The sequence below is a fragment of the Humulus lupulus genome, chromosome 7 (assembly GCF_963169125.1).
Source record: "Humulus lupulus chromosome 7, drHumLupu1.1, whole genome shotgun sequence".
NCBI lineage: Eukaryota > Viridiplantae > Streptophyta > Magnoliopsida > Rosales > Cannabaceae > Humulus > Humulus lupulus.
Window position 1 is genome coordinate 165,628,062 of NC_084799.1, and position 26,343 is coordinate 165,654,404.

Genomic DNA, 26,343 nt, shown 5'->3' on the forward strand with positions numbered 1-26,343 from the left:
TCCGTTCTACATTCAACCAAACTAAACATGACAAAAAAAAAAAAAAAGTTAATGGAGTTGTATCTATAGTGAACTACCCAAATTTTTTACATATATAAATATATTTATAAAGTGAAGCACCGGAAGCATATTTCCTCTCATTTCCTTCAGTCAGCCTCCTCTCCACATTTTCCTCTTGCTATTCTATCTATCCATTCCGAACGAAAAAGGTCATCAATGGAAGCAACTGGGGAAGCTCAAGAAGTTACTAGGATTGGAACCAAAACCTCCATCTTTACAGTGGATGAGGCTCTGCAAATGGTGCTGGGAGTTGCCAAGCGTCTGTCCCCGATCACCGTGCCCCTTCACGATGCGCTTGGTAAGGTCTTGGCTGAAGATGTTCAAGCTCAAGACCCTTTGCCTCCTTATCCTGCGTCTATTAAGGTCACACAATAGCCATATCTTTACATATTCCACTGTTTTTTTTTTGTCGTTTCATAATGTATTAGCTACTGGGTATTGCTTAGTTTCTTCTTTAAGTCTATAAATTGTTCCACTTGGAATTTTTTTTTCCTTAATTTTTTGACTTATTATTGCCGGGTTTTGGGTTATTTGTGGGTTCGAGTCAAAAAAATGAAAAACCTAGAATAAGCAGAGACTGAATATACTGTGTTGTATTAATCTGGCTTCTATTTATACAAGCTCAGAGGAATAATCTAGATCTGGAATAATCGCATAAAGAAATTCTAACAAACTGTGCTTTGCAAAGGACAATTCCTTGATTTACAATCATTGTGAAAATATACAGAAATGACAAAATTGAATAACAGATTGGTACAATTATTGTGCTGTCAATGATTATCTATTTAGGAATTCTTTGGCGTCATCTTGAATTTTTGCTGCATGATGAATATCATTTTCAACACGCCCCTCAAGCTTATGGTTGGTGAAGGCAAAACCGGAAGCTTGTTTTTCAGAAAATGATGCTGAGATACTAAGTGCCGTTGTTAAAATATGTGCAGTTTGCTCTTCAGTGGGTACACACCCAATTTCCAATTACTTGCTTTCAACTTTCTCTCTATTGAAATGGACATCTAGCTCAATATGTTTAGTTCTTATGTGAAATACTGGATTATTGGCTAGTTGTCTTGCACTACCGTTATCACACCATAACATGGGAGTTCCATGAATTTTTACTCCCACTTCAGTGAACAAAGAATGAAGCCATACCAATTCTGATGTACTTTGGGCTAGTGCTCGGTATTTGGGCCTCTGTACTTGAGCGAGCTATCGCCTTCTGTTTCTTCGTGCTCCATGAAATCAAGTTTCTTCCAAAATAGATAGCATAGCTAGTTGTTGAACGACGATCATCCAATGAATCTACCCAATCTGAGTCGCAATAACCTTCCACATTCAATTGTCTTGTTGGTGTAAACAAAATTCCATGACCAAGTGTTCCCTTGATGTATCGTAGTATTCTTTTGCAAGCTACTCAGTGATTCTGTGTAGGAGCATGCATAAACTGACTCAATTTGTTCACTGATAAAAAGATATCAGGTCTGTTGAGTGTTAAATATTGTAGCCCTCCTATTGTGCTTCTGAAAAATGTAACATCTGAAAAAGGCTCGCTGTCATATAGGCATAGCTTTTTTCCTTGGCAAATTGGAGTCGCTGTTGGTTTGCAATCAACCATGTCACTTCTCTGTAGTAGATCAAGTGAGTATTTAGTTTGAGAGGTGTAGACTTTGATGCCCCTCACAATCTCAAATCCAAGAAAATAAGTATCAGACCCAAGAGTCTTGAGAGCAAACTGGGTATTGAGAGATGCAATAACTTTTGAAACTTCAGCTTGATTACCACCTATAAGAAGAATATCGTCGACGTAGACAAGAAGTTACAGAACTGTAGTGCCATGCTTGTAGATGAACAAGGAGGTGTCGACCTTAGAATTTTGAAAGCCAAGTCGAAGCAAGAAGGACCGTAGAGTAGCAAAACCAGGCACATGGAGCTTGTTTGAGGTCCATAGAGGGCTCGGTTTAGGCGACAAACAACAGTAGGTTGATGAGAATCAATATAGCCCTCGGGCTATTTCATATAGACAACTTCATCAAGGGCCCCATTGAGAAAAGCATTGTTAATGTCAACTTGTTGGATATCCCATCCATTAGCAACAATTAGTGTAAGGATGAGATGAATAGTGGAAGGTTTATCAACTGGGTTGAATGTCTCAAAGAAATCGATACCAGGTGCTTGCAAAAAACCTTTAGCCACTAATCGTGCTTTATATCATTGAATTGAACCATCATAGCTATGCTTGACCTGAAATACCCACTAATTAGCTACCACATTCATATCACTGTGAGCAGGAACTAAGGTCCAAGTGTTTGAGTGCAAGAGAGCATTATACTCGAGATCCATAGCCTCTTTCCACTTGGGAATGGACAATGCCTGTCTAGCTAATATAGGCTCAACATCAATTGTTAAATTTGAAGATAACACAGGAGAACAAGTATATATTTTAGTTTTAAAAATGCCATCTTTGGATCTTGTAATCATAGGATGACGAAAGATGATTTGGGAAGGTTGATGTATAGGAATGGGGAGATCAAGAATTAGAGTAGTTTCATGAGAGGAGGGTGATGCATGGGACTGAGAAGTAGAAGAGGATGAGGGAGAATGCATACCAGTTTCAGGTTGATGTAAGGAAGGAGCATCATTTGTGGAAGGCAATACATCAGACGAGCAGCTGGGGGAGTCGCGGCAACAGAGGTAGGAGATACACCTGGAGAAAATATTGGAATAGAAAACCAGTTACTGTGATCAGAAGTGTGCGAGTTTGATTGAGATGCTAAAAAGGAGCCTGTGGAAAAGGAAAAATTATTTTCATGGAAAATGACACTTGGCAACAAAGACACGACCACTGGAACTAAGACAAAAGTAGCCCTTGTGATTAGGATTGTATCCTATAAAAATACAACGAGTAGACCGAAAATCAAGTTTGTGAGTGCTGTAAGCTCGAAGGTGAGGAAAACATCCAAACACTCGCAAATGTGAATAATCTAGTGCAACATAAATTAAATACTCAAATGGGGACTTATTGGACAGCACGGGGTCGGTAGTAAATTAATGAGATATGTGGAGTTGGAAAAGGCTTCCCACAAAAAAAAAATCGACATATGAGCTTGTGCTAGTAAGGTGAGCCTCATTTCAACAATGTGGCGATGCTTTCGCTCAACGGTACCATTTTGTTGAAGGTCATGAGGACAAGGGTGTTGAAAATGAACCCCAAGTTCTTGGAAGAAGGGGGCGAGACTATGATATTCACTCCCCAATCGAACTGAACAGTCTTAATTTTAGTGGTAAACCTACGTTCAACAAGAGATTGAAACATGGGAAATTTTTTTTTGACATCATACTTAAGTCGCATAGGAAATATCCATGTAAACCGAGTGTAATTGTCAATAAATGAGCATAATATCTGAAACCATCTTTTGATGCAATAGGGGCAGGACCCCATACATCAGTGTGAAGTAGTTCCCGTAGTTTAAGTGAATATAAAATTATGTCTTTCACTAATGTGTCAATCGACATATATAGGTTACAACAGCCAACAAATTAAAAATATTAAACCTATAAAAATAGGAACTAACTAAAACTAACTCCTAAGTCTAAGCAAACACCCTACGACTAATTCCTTTCTACACTTACACGATAACTTACACTCTCCCTCAAGTTGGTATGTAAATATCAAACATACCCAACTTGTATACAAGTAAATCAAATGTAGGTTTAAACAACCCTTTTGTAAGAATGTCTACAGTCTAATCTTCAGATTTTACAAATGGTATACAAATTATTCCTGCTTCCAGATTATCTTTTATAAAGTGTCAATCAACTTCTATATGTTTGGTCCGGTAGTGTTGCACAAGATTATATGCAATACTTATGGCAGCCTTGTTGTCGCAAAACAGTTTCATAGGCATACCAACTTGTAGCTTCAGTTCCTTGAGCACACAGTTTATCCACAAAATCTTACATACCCCGTTAGCCATAGCTTTATATTATGCTTCTGCACTACTCCTTGCAACCACACTCTGTTTCTTGCTTCTCCAAGTCACTAAATTTCCCCAAACAAATTGCAATATCCCGAAGTTGACTTCCTATCTGTGATCAAACCTGCCCAATCAGTATCAGTAAATGCTTCAATACTTCTGTTATCTCTCTTCTTGAAGAGAAGACCTCTACCAGGACAACCTTTTAGATATCTTAGAATGCGATAAGCAGCTTGAAGATGTTCCTTGTAAGGACGATGCATGAACTGACTTACCATACTCGCAGCGAAGGCAATATCAGGTCGAGTATGAGATAGATAGATAAGCCTCCCAACAAGTCTTTGATAGTGTTCCACATCTACTAATCTTCCTTGGTGAATCTCACCAAGCTTTTTGTTCAGATCAATAGGAGTGTCTATTGGACAACACTCACTCATTCCTGAATCTTTTAACAGGTCAAGAACATATTTCTGTTGGGAAATAACAATCCCCTGTTTGGACCGTCCCACTTCCATAGCCAAAAAATATTTCATCTCTCCTAAATCTTTTTTCTCAAACGCCTTGGAGAGTCTGTTTTTCATTGCTTCTAATTCTTCTAGATCGTCCCCTGTTAGGAGAATATCATCAACATAGACAATTAGAGCTGCAATTTTTCCATTGTTCAAGTGACGAGTGAACAAGGTATGATCAGATTGTGCTTGAGAATAGCCTTGTTTTTTTACCACTTAAGTAAACCTCTCAAAGCACTCTCTTGGTGACTATTTTAACCCATAAAGAGCTTTTTCCAACTTACAAACTTTCGTGCCAAACTTGTTCTCAAAATCTAGTGGTGGAAGCATATACACTACCTCTTCCAATCTTCCATTCAAGAAAGCATTCTTCACGTCGAACTGTCGTAAAGGCCGGTCCAGTTAGGTGCGATAGACAACAAAATTCGAACAATATTTAGCTTGGCAACTGGAGCAAATGCCTCGATGTAATCAATACCATAAGTTTGTGTAAATCCCTCGGCTTCTTTTTCTTATCATTATTAGTCTCAGCTTCTTTAACAAATAAAGCTGAAACCTCGTTACCTGATACAGATGAAGATTCATTGCTGGACATGACTTTTCGACGACTCTCCTCCACCCTTATTTCAGAGAAAACCTCCCTGATTGATGGCAATGGTCTGCGGCCAAGAATCCTCCCTTTTACCTCATCCATATTTTGGTTAATTCCAGTAAGGAGCATGAATACACGGTTACTTTCTTCACGCTTGTGTTGGAGCAGATCAGCCTGACTTTCCCAAACGTCGTTATTGTATTGGTCCAGTTCTTGCCACCAAGCCACCATCTCATTGTAATAGCTTATGACACTACACTGTCCTTGCTTGGATTGCCATAGGCGAGTCTTTAGCTAAAAAATTTGAGAATAATTCTCTAAACCAGAATAAGTATCACGCACTGAGTCCCATACCTCCTTGGCTGTAGTCATGAACATGTGAGGCTTTGCAATTGAAGCATCCATAGAATTGAGCAGCCATGCCTTGACCAGTGAGTTTTTCGATCTCCACACCCCATAACCAGCATCATCTGTCTCCGACTTCTTCTCTCCAGTGAAAAATCGAAGCTTTCTTCGGCCATCAACAACAAGCTTGACAGATTGTGACCACTCTAAATAATTATGTTCGTTCAATCTATGCATAGTAATTTGCATAGATGAGTGAACAACATCAATGACAGCAGTCTGTTGAACAGATGTGGTGGTATTTTTCTGAGTTGGGATAGTACTTGGGTTTTCTCTGGTAGAGTCTTCGGCTATATCAGCCATTGGAGAAGGGAAAATTTAGTTGATCTAGGGTTTTCTAGGGTAGTCGAGAATCTAGGGTTTATTAAGCTCTGATACCATGTAGTTTAAGTGAATATAAAATATTATCTTTCACTAATGTGTCAATCGACATATATAGGGTACAACAACTAACAAATTAAAAATATTAAACCCATAAAGATAGGAACTAACTAAAACTAACTCCTAAGTCTAAGGAAACACCCTACGACTAATTCCTTTCTACACTAACACGGTAACTTACAGTTCCAAAACAGAGGTGGTTTTGGTCGTAGAGTTGGAATAGGGCAAATGTTTAGATTTTGCAATGGCACAAGTAGTACAATAATCAGTGAAAACAGAAACTTTGGAATTAGATTTCATTGAAAGTTGTTTCATTACATTAAGACTGGGATGACCAAGGAGCATATGCCAAACACAGCTAGGACTTGCTTTAGAAGCATTACTAGGACTAGGACTAGAAAAAAAAGACAGACTGGAGCTTAAAGAAAAACATGGTAAATTAGTAGAAGCTAAACAAGCAGCAAGATAGGTGAACAGAGTTGGTAAGCGAAGTTGATAGAGGCCCTCATGCAATTTCCCCTGATGTATTGCCTTCCTCGAAGTGATTTCCTTAACAAAACAAACATCAACATAAAACTCAATGTATATTGCATTATCATGAATGAGTTGATGAACACTGAGCAAGTTTTTAGTAATGGAAGGAACAAGTATAATGTTATTTAAGATCAGGGGTTATTTAAAATCAAGGGTTGGGGGGACCATCTTTAAATTTAACATTAGAGGAACCAATATAAGTATTAGACAAGGACTGACCATTACCAATGATAAGAGAGTGACTACCTCAATACTCAAATTTGTTGGCCATGGAGTTGCCATCATTGGTGACGTGGTGAGAGGCACCATTGTCTAGGTACCAGGCCGAGTCAGTGGTGATGTTTGGAGAGGCAAGAAGAGCTTGCCGACCACTGTTAGTAGAGTTTGAGGAGCTGTCGATGGTGGGAGGAGGTGCACCAGTAGAGGAGGAACCTTGAAAAGAAATATCAAAGCGATGGTAGCATTTGACAACGAGATGGCCAGGACGGTTGAACAGCTGATAGAGAGGGCGATTTGAGGAACCCCGACCACGGATGGTACGGCCACGACCTCGACCACGGGGATAGTTGTTGTCGCGAGATACAAAAGAGTTCGAGTTGGGAGGATGATGTGACTGAGCAACATTCGCAGATGGAGCGGAGATGTCGGAGAGAGAAGCATTAGCTTGGTCAAGACGCAACTCTTGGCTTTGAAGAAGAAATTGAACCTCTTGAAGAGAAATAGTGTCTCGGCTTGAGGTGATATCCACAATAACAAGGTCATAATCACTCCCTAAACCTGCTAGGATGTAAAGAAGAAGCTCATCATCAGTAATAAGTTGCCCGGCGGCAGAGAGACTTTCAGCTAGGGTTTTCATATGGAGCATACAGTCGTGAATGGTAAGGGAGCCCTTTTTGAGGGATTGTAACTGGAGTCTAGTTTGGATGGAATGGGCCTTGGATTGAGTAGTAAACATGGACTCAGAAACAGCCCAAATCTCATGAAAAGAGGCACATCTAACAACATGGCCCATCATCACCTCAGTGATGAAGTTAAACAACCAGCTCATTAAGGCTTGGTCGGTTCGGGCTCAGACTGTATAGTCAGAATTGGGAGCAAGCCCATTAGGAAGGGCAGGGTTTGGAGCAGCCAGAAAACAGTCTGGTGCGATGGTGGTGCCAAGAAGATGACCATCAAGGTCAAAAGCACGAACAGTACTTAGAGCTAGGGACCTCCCGTATGATTAATTTGGCCTATCTAACTTAATAGTAAGGGGAGCAAGGTGCTGAAAAAACTGATATTGGGGTATAGTAGGGAGATTAGGAGCAGGAACTGGGGCGGGAATAGGGGCTAGTGGTGGAACAGGGGCTTGAGGTGGAGCAGGAGGAGGTGGTGGTGGGGTTCGAACGTTATCTGGGTTTGTAGGGAGGCCAGTGGAGTCAGTAGAGGACTAGGAAGAGGGATCCATGTACGTTGGTCCTATAAGGCTACTGATACTGTGGATTTATTTCAGTACCCGCACGACGGGCTATTAGCTCAGTGGTAGAGCGCGCCCCTGACAATTGCGTCGTTGTGCCTGGGCTGTGAGGGCTCTCAGCCACATGGATAGTTCAATGTGCTCATCAGCGCCTGACCCTGAGATGTGGATCATCCAAGGCACATTAGCATGGCGTACTTCTCCTGTTCGAACCGGGGTTTGAAACCAAACTTCTCCTCAGGAGGATAGATGGGGCGATTCATTCAGGTGAGATCCAATGTAGATCCAACTTTCTATTCACTCGTGGGATCCGGGCGGTTCGGGAGGGACCACCACGGCTCCTCTCTTCTCGAGAATCCATACATCCCTTATCAGTATATAGACAGCTATCTCTCGAGCACAGGTTTAGGTTCGGCCTCAATAGGAAGCTGACCACAACTGTAAATAGGAATCAATTTGGTATTAATACCAAATATTTTGTATATTTATTCTTTCTAAAATTAGAGGATTTTAATGGTGTACTTTCTAAAATTAGACATTTGTATTTATTAGGTCAGATTCTAGGTTGTATATATATTCCCTCTCTTTGAGATGATAAAACACAGAAAAATATTCAAAATCTCACATGGTATCAGAGCAAGGTTCTGTTGCCTAGCTCTCCAAAATTTTTTTTTTCCTCCTCTTCTCCGTGTGTCCATCTCTGTCCTTCTTTTCTGACTACCATGGCTGCCGAAAAAGACAGCTCCATCTCAGAGGTAACCTCCAAGACCTCCTAACCAGATCAGCCCCTCTCTACTCCAACTCCCTCTCATGACAATAAAGCTATCTCCCTGGTTACCAGTCACAAATTTAATGGGCACAATTATCTTCAATGGTCCCAATCTGTGGTGATGTATATTGGTGGAAAAGGCAAGGAGGAGTATCTCACGGGTGAAATCTCTGCTCCAAAACAAGATGATCCTACATTCAAAGCTTGGAAATCTGATAATCACATGATTAAATCATAGCTGATCAGTTTTATGAACAATGACATAGGAGAAAATTTTCTCTTATATGCCACAGCAAATGAATTATGAGATGCTGTCAAAGATTCTTATTTAAGTTCTAAAAATATCTCGGAACTTTTTGCAATCGAAGCTGCCTTGTTCGATCTCCGCCAAGATGATACCTCGGTCACGCAATACTTCAACACTCTCACACGGTATTGGTAGCAGCTAGATTTATTTGAAGAATATGCTTGGAAATGCAGTGACGACACTACTCTATATCGTACTATTGTGGAGAGAGAGAACTTTCAAATTTCATGGCCTTAACAAAAATCTTGACGCAGTGTGGAGTCGAATCATGAGCACCAAGCCACTTCCTAAGGTCAAAGAAGCATTTTCTGAAGTCCGTCTTAAAGAAAGTAGGAAAAAGGTTATGATGGGTTCTCAAAATTCTTTTTTAGATCAAGAATCATCTGCCCTTGCTGCTGAAAGATAGTTCCATGAAGCTACCCCTAATACTCGTCAAACTAAGGGGCGCCCTTGGTGTGATCACTGCCGAAAACCTGGACACTACAAAGAAACGTGCTGGAAAATCCATGGAAAGCCTCCAAATTGGAAGCCAAAGTCTTGGGGTGATCGTGAGAGTAGGGGGAATGTTGCTGCCACTACTGGTTTCACAGCTGAAGGAAAAAGTGAGGCAACTGAGTCAGCTCCATTCACTAAAGCTCAACTTGAGGCCCTTCAGAAGCTTCTAAGTCAGTCCTCCACTCTGTTGACTGCCACTCATGGTATTGGAATGTTGGCAGAAAGAGGTAATAAATCAGTAGCTTATTTTGTCAATAAAAGAACTACTAAATCTTGGATTCTTGATTCCGGGGCTTCAGATCACATGACAAGAGATGCATCAAATTTTTCTGAGTTTCACATGAGTATAGGAAATCATACTGTCAAAATTGCTGATGGTACACTCTCTAAAGTTGAGGGTTTGGGTTCAGTCATCATTAATAAGGACCTAACCCTCACTTCTGTACTCTATGTACCGAAATTGGATTGTAATTTACTTTCTATTAGTAAATTTACTCGTGACCACCATTGTGTGACTAAATTTTTCTCAAATCTTTGTGTGTTTCAGGACTTGGATTTGGGGAGGAGGATTGGCAGTGCTGAGATGTGTTCTGGTCCTTATGTTCTAAGGAATGAAACTCAATCTACTAGCATAACCCAAAAGTTTAGTTTGCTTTCTTTGAATAATCAATCCATTTCTTGTTCTAATAAAGATAGTGATATTATGCTATGGCACTATCGTCTTGGTCATCCAAATTTTTTGTATTTGTCAAAAATGTTTCCCTCTTTATTTATTAATAAAAATCCAAACTCTTTTTGCTGTGAAATTTGTCGGTTTGCAAAACACACTCGCAATAGTTATTCTAGATCAACATATAAACCATCCAAACCTTTTTCATTAATTCATAGTGATGTTTGGGGGTCTTCGCGGGTTAACACTATATTGGGAAAAAGATGGTTTGTATCTTTTATAGATGATCACACGAGATTAACTTGGGTGTTTCTCATGAAAAATAAAACAGAAATGAGTGAAATATTTCAGCGCTTTCATTCTATGATTCAAACACAATTTCACACAAAGATTCAAATTCTCAAAACTGACAATGCCAAAGACTTCTTTAATTCTGTTCTTGGTCCTTATCTGATACAACAAGGCATCATTCACTTAAGTTCTTGTGTTGATACTCCTCAGCAAAATGGAATTGCTGAACGCAAAAATCGACATCTCCTTGAAGTTGCTCAGTCTCTCATGTTTGGGACTCATGTTCCCAAATTCTTCTGGGGTGATGCCATTCTTACTGCCGCATACCTCATCAATCGGATGCCATCCAAGGTGCTAAAATTTCAAACTCCTTGTCAAACTCTTTTACAACTATTCCTTCATACTCGATTCATTAGCTTTGTTGACCCTAAAATCTTTGGATGCACTGTTTTTGTCCATCTCTATTCACAACATCGTAGTAAGTTAGATCCTAAGTCTATCAAATGTATCTTTATTGGTTATTCCTCCCATCAAAAGGGTTATAAGTGTTATTCTCCTACTACTCGAAAAACTTATAACTCTATGGATGTAACCCTTTTTGAAAAACATGCTTACTACAAATCTAAGATTCAGGGGGAGAATGTAAATGAATCTCATCTTTGGGAGAGTATTCCAGGTACCCATACTGACATTATTCTGGGTACTCATACTCATACTCCACCTCTTGATCAATTTTCCAATCCAGTCAAGGACATTTCTTCGACTTCTTCAGTCATGGAAAATCAAGGTCCATCTAGTTCTTCCCAAGTCATAGAAAATCAAGATCCACTTATGACTATTGAGCCTCAACAACAAGAACCTAAAGAGATCCATGTCTACCAAAGAAGGAAAAATTCTGACAAAGAATTAAAAGATTGAATACATCTTGAGTGCCACCATGAATCGGAACTGGATCCACATCCTCCAGAAATACATTCAGGTTTGAGTAATCCTAGTCATGATAATGTTATTCATATAAATGATGATCTGCCTATTGCTTTAAAAAAAGGTGTTCAAGCTTGTACTCAACATCCTATTGGCAACTTTGTGTCCTACAAAATCTTATCTCCGTCCTATCAGGCATTTGTTTATACTCTTGACAGTGTACAAATTCCCCATACAATTCAAGAGGCGCCGATTGATCCTAGTTGGAAAAAGGCTGTACAAGATGAGATCAACGCCCTGGTGAAGAATGGTACTTGGGAAATCACAAAATTGCCAACTGGGAAGAGACCCGTGGGATGCAAGTGGGTATTCACTATTAAGCATAAAGCAGATGGTAGCATTGAGAGGTTTAAAGCTCGCTTGGTTGCCAAGGGTTTCACTCGGCCTTATGGGATAGATTATCAAGAGACCTTTGCACCCGTTGCTAATCTCAACACCATTCGTGTTCTTCTCTCTCTTGCTGCAAACCAGGACTGGCCACTGCACCAACTAGATGTTAAGAATGCTTTCTTGAATGGAGATCTTGAAGAAGAAGTCTATATGGATATTCCACTTGGTTTTGAGAATTCATCCAACCAGGATAAAGTATGTAGACTCAAAAAATCTCTATATGGCCTTAAGCAATCTCCACGAGCATGGTTTGGAAAATTCACTAAGTCAATCATTCAGAATGGCTATACTCAATGTCAGGCAGATCACACATTGTTTGTCAAACTCACTCAGATGAAAGGATAGCTATCCTAATTGTTTATGTTGATGATATAATATTAACAGGCGATTACAAGGAGGAACTAGTAAGGTTGAAAAGTTTCTTATCAAAGGAATTTGAGATTAAAGATCTAGGGTATCTCAGATATTTTCTTGGCATGGAAATTGCACGATCAAGACATGGCATTTTTGTTTCTCAACGTAAGTATGTTCTACAGTTACTCAAAGAAACAGTAATGCTTGGGTGTAAACTAGCCTCAACTCCAATGGATTCGAACAAGAAAATTGGCTCGGGGACAGATCAGACCCCTATGGACAGGGGGAGATATCAAAGGCTAGTTGGACGCCTTATTTATTTATCTCACACCAGACTTGACATTGGTTTTCCTGTTAGTGTGGTGAGTCAATACATGAATAATCCAACAGAGGAAAACATGGAAGCGGTTACAAGAATCCTAAAATACCTCAAGATGACTCCAGGAAAAGGTCTGCTATTCAGGAAGAATGAAAATAAGGAAATCAGAGTGTACACTGATGCAGACTGGGTAGGAGATAATAACATACAGAAGGAGTACTTCAGGTTATTGTTCTTATGTTTGGGGTTATCTAGTAACATGGAGAAGTAAGAAACAGACAGTTGTTTCCAGAAGCTCAGCTGAAGCCAAGTTTAGAGCTCTAGCTCTCGGCATTTGTGAGTGAATTTGGCTGAAAAAGTTACTTGGTGAACTGGGAGTATTTACAGAAGAGTATCCAAATGTTTTGTGACAATCAAGCTGCCATCAGTATTGCAAAAAATCTTGTTCATTGTGACAGGACTAAACATATTGAGATAGATAGGCACTTCATCACTGAGAAGATTGAGAATGCCATTGTTAAAGCTATTTATACTCCATGAAGATTTCAAACAGCCGACATCCTCACTAAAGCTCTCCCAAGAACTAGTTTTGAAGATTTAATTTGCAAGCTTGGGATGTTTGATATACACAACCTAGCTTGAGGGGGAGTGTGAATTTATTTCAGTAATTAGGAAGTTGACCACAGCTGTATATAGGAATCAATTTGGTATTAATACCAAATATTTTGTATATTTATTCTTTCTAAAATTAGGGGATTTTAATGGTGTACTTTCTAGAATTAGCTATTTGTATTTATTAGGTCAGATTCTAGGTTGTATATATATTCTCTCTCTTTGAGATAATAAAACACAGAAAAATATTCAAAATCTCACAGATACCAAATCAAAAAATGAAAAACTTAGAATAGGCAGAGACTGAATATACTGAATAAACTGTGTTGTATTAATCTTGCTCACTCAGGAATGAATACATAGACTTCTATTTATACAAGCAGAGGAATAATCTAGGTCTGGAATATTCGCATAAAGAAATTCTAACAAACTGTCCTTTGCAAAGGATGATTCCTTGATTTACAATCATTGGGAAAATATACAGAAAAGACAAAATTGAATTTCGGATTGGTACAATTGTTGTGGTGTTAATTCTGCTGCTGCATGAATATCATTTTCAACAGTTCGGAGACGGCCTTTACATATTGCGGTCGCTTGTATGTTTGGAGATTAGTACTTTTGTCTGATTCTAAGCTTTTGTAATTTATATGTTGTTTTCTAATTACTGAATTTTCGTTCTACACCATTTGGGCTCAGGATGGGTATGCTGTTGTGGCTTCAGATGGACCGGGTGAGTACCCAGTGGTTGCTGAAGCTAGAGCTGGAAATGATGGGCTTGGTGTCACTTTGACTTCAGGAACTGTTGCATATGTCACAACTGGAGGTGACTTGGCTTTCATTTCATTTTTGTTTTTAAGAAATTTCATCTCACATCTCACGTTTTTTTTTGCAAGAGAGGCCAACAGAGGCACTGGTTTTCTGTCGTCTCTTACTTCGATAGACTCTATGCTATTAACTTAATGCCATCAACTTGTGTAGTCATCTTCTATTGTGAAACGACATTCAGGAGGTTTGAACTGGATCTATTTACCTTTGGTTCATCCTGAAATTGGCCACGTTTTTTGAGCATTAAAGATTTTGGATAGCTATCTCCTGGATGACTTGGTAATGCATATAATAAAACTAAGTTTAAAATTGGTTGGAGGTTTTAATTCTGAGTATAGAGGAATTAGGGGAGGCCTAGTAGGGGGATACAAGCACTGCCTTTTGGATAAAGTTGATATTAGAAATAGTTATTAGGTTAAGGAGATCAGCAACTGTCTCATCGACAAGATTTAATAAGTGATTATATTCGATTCAATTAAATAACTTAATACATAAGCTAACGACAACTTTTCTTGTATTCCTGATAAGACTAGCGAAATGGTGGTAGCTCTCTAAAACTTATGTTTAATGTACAATGTTTCATACTTTGACTATCAATTCCTCCATTGAAGGAATTTCATTAGCAGCTACTCCTTAGCAGAATTATTTTTCTACTTATCTCTTTTTAATAAAATATATTAATCTAAGTATCTTTTACTGTGTTGACTCTTATATTTGATCAATATAATACTGTTTTAACTTGACAATATCTTAGTTAATGCAAAATAGTATCATTAATGGAGTTAATTGATTGTTGTCCCCAAAAAGTGAGGACTTCTTGATACCGATATGAGTGAAGTGATTGATGGAACTTTGGGGTCAGTTGAAGTAGTTTACACGTTGAGTAAAATCTTTGCTAAGTTAATTTCATTTTGTTAATAGATTTTTATTTCTGTTCCTTCCCTCCTATTGTTGGTATGGCTTTTGCTCAGGACCTATACCTGATGGAGCTGATGCTGTTGTTCAAGTTGAAGACACCGAACAAATTGAAGAGTCTTCACTTGAATCCAAACGAGTCAGAATCTTGGCGGAAACAAGAAAAGGAACAGATATCCGTCCAGTGGTATAATATCATTACTTGACAATATGCTGATTGAACTTTCAAAATTTGTTTGTTTAATATTACATAGTTGTAATAGGAGAAAATAATGTTGAATTGATAGAAATGGATATCTACACCCATAAACCAAAATAAGTATATGACTTTTCACTTTTTGCAAATCAACTTTCTCGTATATGTTGATTGAAAGAGTTTAGTTTGGATCTTTAAGATAATCTCAAGAGTTTGTGAATTGGTGCATGTGGTGGTAATAGATGATTATAAATACTCTTACAGCTATTCATTGGATATTTACCAGTATTTTATCAAGTGAAACATGAGTGCTTTTAGCATGCAATGTGGAATGGCTATTGCGAGCTTTTGTACTTAATTACACTTATTTATGTACGTCTTAAATATTATTGACCGAAACATTTATAAGATTCCCAAAGTTAATGTAGTATGTAATTTGTTTTAGTTCCTATGGGAAGAAGTTCATTCATGTATTTGCTTGCAGGGATGTGACATTGAAATAGATGCTGTAGTCTTAAAATCTGGAGAAAGACTTGGAGCTTCAGAAATTGGCCTGCTCGCCACTGTTGGAGTAATGATGGTGAAGGTATTTAAATAATATACTTTGTTTACTTTGTGCTTGCTATTGCTGTAAATTGCTGATCTATAATTGTCATGACAGGTATACAGTCCCCCAACTGTTGCTGTCCTTTCTACTGGAGATGAACTTGTAGAGCCAACAACAAAATGCTTAAGTCGTGGCCAGGTACTAGAATTGGATGTCTATTGGAGAAGCTCAAATTTCAACCCTGGAGTCCTTTCCAAAATTTTCTAGTGGCAATGATACGAAGAGATAGCTTTAAGCTATCAGTTTGCAATTATTATCAGTCAGAACTGTAGATTGAAAGTCATCAATATCAATACCTAACACCTCCCCACGAGGGTAAAGCATGAAAGCTTGAGATACTTCTGAGAATCCATGAGATAGTTTTTTTTTTTCTCTCTCATTCTTTTACTCTTCTGTGTATTTACTCTGTTTTTATTGCGTTCAGTCCTTCGGTATCCACCTACCAAAATATAGGAAATGAATATATTATTGATTGTCAATAGTAAATTTTATACAAGAACTGTATGTTCCTTTAATGTTGGACAGATCTTTTCTATTCATTGGAATTTCATCAAGGTTTCTTTCTTCCTATGTGGTCTGGACAGTTTTAACTGTGAAATTAATTCAACTCTTGTGCAGATTAGGGATTCAAATCGAGCTATGATACTGGCAGCTGCAATAGAGCAGCAGTGCAAAGTACTTGACCTGGGTATCGTAAGAGATGATGAAGGTGAACTAGAGAGAGTTGTAGATGGTGCAGTTTCTGCTGGTATCGATATTCTTTTAACTTCTGGTGGTGTTTCCATGGGAGACAAGGATTATGTCAAGCCACTTCTCAAAAAGAGAGGAACAGTGTATTTCAGTAAGGTAGACTGTATCCATGTATTTTAACTTTTCTTCCACTGCTAACATGTGATTTGTACATTATAAAGGTTGATATTATGTTATCAAGTTAATGATAATTTGTTATAACTTTTTATTTTTGATAAAAAGAAAAAACAAATCAATATACTTTTGATAAGAAACAACATTTTTTTTGGAAGAACGGAATATATATGATATGAAATAGGTCAATCATTCTTCCAAGAAATATATATTATAGATATTATGATGAATAAATAAAAAAATCCACCACTAGCAAGTAACACAAGCAAACCCTTTGGAACACCAAACACAAGATCCAAAGTCCTTACAAGAAAAACCAAAACTAACATTGATTTGGCTATTTAGGTTAACATGAAACCAGGGAAACCTTTGACATTTGCCGAGATCATTGCAAATGTCAATCTAGGTGTATGACTAGCTGTATAGCTGATTCTTAGGGATTACTTTCCTAATATATTGATATTTTATATTAGTTAGATTTGTGTATTATTTAGGTCCTAATTTCCAGCAGATATTTTAGGCAATATGTACTGGATACTTTGTATATATGTATGTACTCATCTCACGATAAAAATAAGAAGCAGTTTTTCCAAAATATAAAAAGCTTCATGGTATCAAAGCCAGATTCTATAACCCTATCCTTTCCCTCTCAAACAACCGCCCTTAGCCTTCTCTATTTCCGAAATCATCCCTTCATGGCAGAATCTGAACAAACATCCAAGGACTCATCTACAACTAATTCCTCTCCCAATGTTCCTACAATCTCTCAGCTAACTCCAGCCAACACTGAAAGTAATCTCATTCCCATCACCACTCACAAACTAAATGGCCACAACTATTTCAATGGTCACAGTCAATGATGATGTTCATAAGCGGAAGGAGTAAAGATGAATATCTTACTGGAGACATCCCAAAACCAGATTCAAAAAGTGCAGAATACAAGACCTGGAGCGCAGAAAATAATCTGATCATATCATGGCTAATTAGTTCCATGACAACTGAGATAGGAGAAAATTTTATGTTGTACACCACAGCAAAAGATATATGGGAAGCAGTACGAGAAACATTCTCTAGCGGCGAGAACACAGCCGAACTATTTCATGTGGAGAGCACCCTCCAGGATCTTTGTCAAGGTGAGAATTCTGTGACAACCTACTTCACGACTTTTACTCGCTATTGGCAGCAGCTAGATTTATTTGAGACACACGACTGGAAGTGCACTGAAGATCGTGCATATTTAAAAAATATCGTGGAGAAAAAACGGGTCTTCAAATTCTTCAAGGGACTCGACAAGTCTCTGATGAAGTAAGGGCCAGAATCCTTGGAACCAAACCTCTACCTAGTCTGCGAGAGGCCTTCTCTGAGGTACGTAGAGAGGACAGTCGAAAAAGGGTTATGTTGGGGTAATCTCATCCTAATCCATACCCTGAAATTCCAGCCTTTGCAGCAGTCAAAGAAGACCTACCAGATTCAGGAGCTTTTGCTACTTGAAATTATTCCCAAAGTACCTATGATAATAGAGGCAGAAAAGGCCGCCCTTGGTGTGATCATTGTCGAAGACTTGGGCATTTGAAGGAAACTTGTTGGAAGTTGCATGGAAAGCCCGTTGATTGGAGCCAAATCGAGACCGCGAGGCAAAAGGACATGCTGCCTTTTCTGAAGCATGTCAACATGGTAATCTTGTACCTTTCAGCAAGGAACAATTAGAACTTCTTCAGCAACTCATACAAAAGGCCAATAATCCCACACAAAGCTCCAACAGTTCGGCACTACATGCAGCTAAATCCTCCTCCTCGTCTTGGATTGACTCGGGGGCATCCGTTCACATGACAGGTGACAGATCACTTTTTACAACTTATTCATCTTGTACCAGCCTTCAAACAGTGTGTATTGCCAATGGTACACGAGCCAAAGTGATTGGAACAGGAACCATCTGTCTCTTAAATAATCTCACTCTCAAATCTGTGTTATTTATGCCTGAATTTGATTGTAATCTTATATCTGTTAGTAAATTGAATTGTGACTTAAACTGTGCAACTAAATTCCTTCCTAAATCTTGTATTTTCCAGGACTTGAGCTCGGGGAGGACGATTGACAATGTTGATTTTCGTGCAGGCCTTTATGTTCTAGATGTCAACACTCCTTCAAACCATTCTGTTAGTTACCAGTGTCAATTGAGTCATAGTCTCAAGTCTGCTAGTCATTCTAATAAGGAAAGTGAAATCATGATGTGGCACTTTCGTCTAGGTCATCCAAATTTTCTGTATTTGAAACGTTTGTTTCCTTCTCTATTCATCAATATAAATCCCAATTTATTTCATTGTGAAGTTTGTCAATTAGTAAAGCATACTCGGAACACTTATTCACCACGATCATACAAACCAAGTCACCATTTCTCTTTAATTCATGGTGACATTTGGGGGCTATTCCGTATTTCTAGTATAACTGGTGCTAGATGGTTTTTGTTGTTAGTTGATGATCATACTCGATTATGTTGGACATTTCTTATGAAAGACAAATCAGAAACCAAACACATATTTCAACAATTTCATGTCATGGTCCAAACTCAGTTTAAAGAAAATATTCAAATCCTCAAGACTGACAATACCAAAGACTTTTTCAATTCATGTGTTGACACACCCCAACAAAACGGTATGGCTGAACGTAAAAATGTCATGTACTTGAGGTTGCTCGGTCCCTGCTTTTTCAAGCCAATGTTCCTAAGAAATTTTGGGGTGAGGCTATTCTCACTGCAACATATCTCATCAATCGTATGCCTTCTCGTGTTCTCAAATTTCACTCACCTTTGCAAACATTTCAGAATCTATTCCCTACGTCACGTCTTGTGTCACAAATCCCTTTCAAACTTTTTGGTTGCACAACCTTTGTTCGTATTCATTCTCAATTTCGTGGTAAATTTGATGCTCGTGCACTTAAGTGCATCTTTCTTGGATATTCATCCAATCAAAAAGGCTACAAATGTTTCTCTCCCACACCCGAAAGTTTTATAATACCATGGACGTTACTTTCATTGAAGAAAATCATTTCTACTCTAGTTCTGCAATTCAAGGGGAGAATGACACAAGTGAATCACAGAATTGGGAACGGTCATCACGCATTGAACCGAATTCACCATCACAGCTTTCCTCCACTTTGCCTTCTCTCTCTAATACTTCAATTATTCCAATTTCAGATTCAAGTTCAGATTTGATCCAACATATATCCCCATCTTCCCCATCGAAATCCATGCCTGAACAATCTCCCACTGTCTATCCTAAACATCTTCTTCTTCCTGATGATGCTGTAAAAGTTTATGGCAGAAGGAACAATCTAATTCTCCCGTACCAAATCAGCAAGGTCAAGAGCCTCTCCTAAGCCAAGTCGAACTTGAAAGAATACTAGGTGAGGCAGATTATGGTTCTCAGTCAGATTCAGGTTGTGACCCAAAGTTGGACCTTCCTATTGCACAGAGAAAAGGTGTTCGATCATGCACCCAACATCCTCTTCGTAACTACATCTCTTACACAAATTTGTCTCCGAAATTTCAAACATTTGTGACATCCTTGGACAAAATCACAATTCCCAACTGGGTTTACGAGGCTCTAAAGGTTCCAGAATGGCGCAAACCAACCTTAGCAGAGTATACCGCACTTGAAAAGAATGGTACTTGGGTATTAACAAAACTTCCTCCTGGAAAGAAGACTGTGGGCTGTAAATGGATATTCTCAGTTAAACAAAAGGCAGATGGATGTGTAGAAAGATTCAAAGCTCGACTAGTGGCTAAAGGGTTCACTCAATCATATGGGATTGATTACCAAGAAACTTTTGCTCCAGTGGCTAAGCTTAACACAGTTCGTGTCTTATTGTCTATTGCAGTTAACCAGGATTGGCCATTGTTCCAACTTGATGCCAAGAATGCATTCCTATTCGGAGACCTAATCGAGGAAGTCTATATGGATATACCTTCTGGCTTTGGGACTGAGGAGACACAGGGGAAGGTTTGCAACCTGAGAAAGGCATTATATGGACTTAAACAATCTCCTAGAGCTTGGTTTGACAGATTCACGAAGGTTCTTAAACAGGATGGATACTCCCAAGCACAAGCAGATCATACCCTATTTGTTAAACACTTCTCAAATGGGAGGATCATGGTTTTGATAGTCTACGTTGATGACATAGTTCTCGAAATGAGGAGACTGAAGGTGCAATTGTCTAAGGAATTCGAGATCAAAGACTTGGGTTTCCTAAAATATTTCCTAGGAATGGAAGTGGCACGAAGCAGTCAGGGAATCTCAGTTTCTCAACGCAGATATATTTTAGATCTATTGCGTGAGACCGGCATGATTAGGTTCAAACTTGTTGAAACTCCTATGGATCCTAATACCAAACTAATGCCTTGAACAGATGAATTGGTAGCTGATAAGGGGCGATACCAACACATGGTGGGTAAGCTGATATATCTAACTCATACCCGTCCAGATACAAGTCTGCTGTCAGCATTGTTAGTCAATTTCTTAGCAACCCATCAGTAGATCACTTGGAAGCAGTCTACCGCATCCTAAGATACTTGAAGAAGGATCCAGGGAAGGGGCTTATGTTCAGAAAAACTATTAATCGAACCTTAGAAGTTTATACTGATGCTGATTGGGCTGGATCTCTTTGTGACCGAAAATCTACATCAGGATACTGCTCATTTATTTGGGGTAATCTAGTGACATGGCGCAGCAAAAAGCAAGCAGTGGTAGCACGTAGTAGTGTTGAGGCTGAGTTCCGTGCATTAGCCTTGGGCATTTGTGAAGGAATTTGGTTACGGCGACTGCTAAACGAACTTAAGATTGGAACTTCAGATTCTATCAAGATCATGTGTGGCAACCAATAAGCAATTGCAATTGCCAAGAATCCAGTCCATCATGATTGGACTAAGCATGTGGAGATTGACAAACATTTCATCAATGAGAAAATTGAAAGCAAGACAATCTCACTCAACTATGTTCTATTTGGATTGGAAAATATATATCGCCTAGCTTGAGGGGGAGTGTAGAATATCAATCTAGGCGTATGGCTAGTTGTATAGCTGATTCTTAGGGATTAGTTTCCTAATATATTGATATTTTATATTAGTCAAATTTGTGTATTATTTAGGTCCTAATTTACCACAGATATTTTAAGCAATATGTACTGGATACTTTGTAAATATGTATGTACTCATCTCACGATAAAAATAAGAAGCAGTTTTTCCAGAATATAAAAACTCCAACTAACATTGATTTGGTTATTCAGGTTAACATGAAACCAGGGAAACCTTTGACATTTGCCGAGATCATTGCAAAACCTGCTGCAGATAGGCCAGAAAAAAAGATTCTTGCATTTGGTTTGCCAGGAAATCCTGTGAGCAGTTTAGTCTGCTTCCATCTCTTTGTGGTACCTGCCATCCGCCTCCTCGCTGGATGGGCAAACCCCCATCTTTTAAGGTTTCTGAAAGCTCTCTCTCCCTTATATTCAATTATCCAAATTTAAATTACTTTTTAAATTGACAAAGCATGTTGACAACCCAGATTAATGATTTAATAAATCAAGTTTATAAACAGATAACAAGGTCATTTGCTAAATCAAAAACTTTGAAGTGGGTCATTTCCCCAAAGCACTTATTTTTTATTTTTAGAGTGCAGGCCCGTCTTCGCCAGCATATAAATACACACCCAGTCCGTTCAGAATTTCATCGTGCTATTGTTAGTTGGGAAGTTGATGATGGATCAGGCAAGCCTGGGTAAGTTGAGCAAGGAAATTGCCATCTTGACATCTTGAATTATAATACTAAATATTCCGGGATCAGTTCCACCTTTCCTCTTTTTATTTTTTTCTTCCTACATGCTTGGTTTCTTTTTACCTCCTTTGACGCATTTAAAATAGGATAATGATATGTGAACCAAAATTATGCACCAAAACATTACACTAACTGACGTGGCATGGGTTTTTTAAAACAATGGGTCCCTTCTGAAATAAATTTGATTGGTTAATTGAAACTGCCACATCAGTTGGTGCAATGTTTTGGTACATAATTTTAGTGCACATATCATTACTCTTTAAAATATAGCTATTTTTTTTTTCTAATTATGTTTTATTTTCTTTTTGGGTATTTAAGTTTTGTTGCTGAGAGTACTGGTCATCAGATGAGCAGCCGACTTTTAAGTATGAAGTCTGCTAATGCATTACTAGAATTGCCAGCAACAGGAAGTGTAATGCCTGCTGGTTCTTCTTTGTCAGCCATCATATTTTCTGATTTAGGCAGAATTGCTATTAGCAAAAATCCTTCCACAATCAATCCAACTTCTACTTTGCAAGCAAATGCAAAAAAGGAAATAAATGCAAATGACTATCAAGCTTCTGAATTCAGATTAGCTATTCTTACAGTTAGTGATACTGTTGCATCAGGGGCTGGACCAGATAGAAGGTATGAAACTTCATAATACAGACACATTTACTATTTAAAGATGATGTTGGCTTTGTGTAATATTAATCTATCATCTATACTTGTTTTCTTGAGAATCATATAGGAAACTTGGTTCTGAGACTAATGCATCTAGATACAACCCTTTGAATTATTGTTTTCAATAGGGTCACTTTCTGGATGACAAATTGATAGTAGAGTTGATGTTCCTCCTTCTCAAAGTTTGAGATTGAATGGGTGAACGCTCTTCAATAAGATGTTTACTTAAGCCACCTGGTGACCCTCCTAAGCCATACCTTTTAAGTGGCTTAGTATCTGATTGTTCTGGTGTCAGGGACTGGGATTTGGATAGTCAGTTTCAAAGCTTAATTGCATGTGGATTCTTCTTGTTATATATACTCAAATAAAGTACAAAATTGATGCTAAAGAAGATAGAGAAAAAGTTAATTTTGCTCCTTGTCAATGGAAAGCATAGGAAGTACTAAATTCTTTGATATAAATTAATGTCTCCTCACTCATTTCAACTATTTCCAACGAAAAGGAAAGAAGCATTAAAAAATAACCCTTAATACTTCAACATCTGTGTTGTTGAATTATATTCTTAAATTATCACATCAATCTAATGTTGGGGATTTTGAAGTTTGGGATTGAAAATTGCTTGCATCTGGATACCCCCTTTTGAGTATACTTTTCAATAAGGCCACCAATTGATGCCAAAGAAGAGCAAGGTTGGTATTGCTCCTGTTTGAAGTACAAGCAGGGGAAGTACAAAAGGCTTTGCAACATATTTAATGCTATGCCGATCCCCTGGGCAATTTCCCAACTTCCCACCCCATTTCCAGTCCATGGAATTTCTTTAATATAAATTAACATCTCGTCACTCATTTCCACTATTCCTAACAAAAAGGAAAGAAACATTAAAAGATAACCCTCAATACTTCAACATCTGCAAACTGTTGAGCTGTATTCTTAAATCATCACATCACTCTAATGTTGGGGGTTTTGAAGGTTGACACTGAAAATTGCTTGCATCTGGATACCCCTTATTGAATATACTTTTTGATAAGGTCACTAATTGATGCCAAAGTTGAAAAGCAAAGTTGGTACTGTTCCTGTTTGAAGCACAAGCATGGGAAATACTAAATGCTTTGCAACATATTTAATTCTATGCTGCCGGCCCCATGGGAAATTTCCCAACATTCCACACCATTTCCAGTCCATGGAGTTCCAGACAAGGAAATAAAATTTAAGTTTTTATCATGTTCATTCTGTATGCCTCAACATTTGCATAGATAAATGTTAAACACTTTTCTCATTGATTACTCTTTTAAATATTTGTTTCAAGATCACCTGTTGATTCCTAAGCAACGTAATTGATGTATTTCTTTGTCATGGTAAAGAATAACCCCGTGCTTGCAACAAGTTAATTTCATCCCTCCCCTTTGCATGTGCTGGAGTCCTTTTATGAAATTACATAATGTCTTACAACCAGATCTATAACTTTGCAGTGGTCCTAGGGCAATTTCTGTTGTAAATTCATCAGCAGGAAAGTTAGGAGGAGCTAGAGTTGTTTTGACAGCTGCAGTTCCTGATGATGTGAGCAAAATCAAAGATGTTCTGCAGAAATGGAGTGATATTGAAAAAGTGGATCTCATTCTCACCCTTGGTAAAAGTTGTTTGTATTCACATTTCTGTTTGCTGGAGTTAACCACAAGGGCTTTCTTGCTTATATTGTTTTTGTTTTTAAAAATGGTGAAGATATTCATCATCCATTTAAAAATTAAATACAGAAAGTAAAATGCTACCAAGCATGATATCATTTATCATATGGTCTTTTTGAATTCAACACTTTTGTAATGTTAGTTTTGTCTTGATCAAGGTGGTACTGGTTTCTCCCCGCGGGATGTAACCCCCGAAGCAACTAAACAGTGTATTGAGAAAGAAACACCTGGACTCCTGTATGTCATGATGCAAGAGAGTTTGAAGGTAAAGTTTCACCCCATTATTGCCTTACCAAATTCATTGTTATTATTGAAACGCTTAAAAAGAGGAAAAGTTTTGAGAGGATGGTTGATTGAAGTGAATGAAATTGTGAACAAGTTCAAATTGGAGAATGTGGTTGGGAGTGGAAGAAAGGAGGTAGTGGAGGAGCAGGACTTTGGGGAATGGAAAGCTAGAAAGCTAGTACCTTAGTTGGCATTAAACTTAGATGCTATATCTTGTGGCTCGTTGAACCTTCACCTATATAAATATACTGCATTTGCATGTCATATTTTTATAACAAATAGTTGGCCCTTATTCCCAACTGGGGGGTCTAGCCCCTTGCTTGCACACTCAGACACCCACCTGAGCTAGCAACAAGTGGCGCATGTCCAATTGTGATTTACATTATATAAAATTTTTAAAGAGAGATTTGAATGGTATTGCACTTCAGATACCTGATGTTTATCATATTGGTCCCAGTTCTGTTGATTTTGTTCTTGTGTTGTGTTTGCCTATTTTCCAGTGTGTTTATCATACATGCGGTGGTTTATCATAATAGTTTTTAATAATATTATGTAAAGTGCTTCTTACTGGTCATCTAAATGTTGTTGTGTGTGATCGAATCAGGTGACACCGTCTGCTATGCTCTCACGCTCTGCAGCTGGAATAAGGGGATCAACACTGGTACGCTCTCTCGCTCTTTGCATACCCCCTTTTCTTCCATCATGCATGGATTATGCATACTTGAATTTAAACATTCGTGTGGAATAGTCATTTTTCCCATAGAGGTTAACAGATTTAGAAAATCAACAGTCTCCAGCAATCCTGGGAAAATTTCATTTGGTGTGAATTTCTTGAATAACACAGTTCTACACTTGAAATTTTCAGATCATCAACATGCCTGGGAATCCAAACGCAGTTGGGGAGTGCATGGAGGCGTTGTTACCTGCCCTTAAGCATGCATTGAAGCAGATAAGGGGTGACAAGAGAGAGAAACATCCCCGCCACGTTCCTCATGCAGAAGCGGCTTCTGCAGATGAGTGGGAGCGTAGTTATAAATTGGCCTCTGCTGGTAGCGGAAAGACCTCCTGCTCTTGTGGCTAAGCGTCGTCTGATAATTGTAAATTTATCAATTCATGATGCGCTTATTTCTTAATATATTAGCAGAGAAGTACTTACAATAATAATAATAATAATAATAATAATAATAATAATATTTCCGGTGGAGTAAATATTCCATAACTTTTGTGTTTGTTTTAACTATTAATAATATAAAAAGAAATTATATATATAAGATTATTTAAAAAAAAAAAAAAAACTAATTTTATTTAACAAAACTTCATCTCTAGTACTCCAGTAATTAACTATAAATATAAAGCAAGAAGAAAATAATATAGTTATGAACT

The 26,343-nt window shown here is 38.2% G+C and overlaps 1 protein-coding gene across 1 annotated transcript; it reads left to right on the plus strand.

Annotated features, from left to right (window-relative positions):
* On the plus strand, positions 1-26,179 carry LOC133788780 (molybdopterin biosynthesis protein CNX1). The gene is made up of 13 exons (XM_062226376.1): positions 1-423; positions 13,796-13,922; positions 14,896-15,026; positions 15,520-15,621; positions 15,697-15,780; positions 16,261-16,488; positions 21,787-21,977; positions 22,169-22,273; positions 22,649-22,957; positions 24,463-24,620; positions 24,834-24,940; positions 25,565-25,621; positions 25,826-26,179. Exons 1-13 carry the CDS (start codon positions 217-219, stop codon positions 26,039-26,041), a joined length of 2,022 nt encoding a protein of 673 aa, XP_062082360.1. The 5' UTR covers positions 1-216; the 3' UTR covers positions 26,042-26,179.
* Positions 26,180-26,343: the final 164 nt, after the last annotated feature.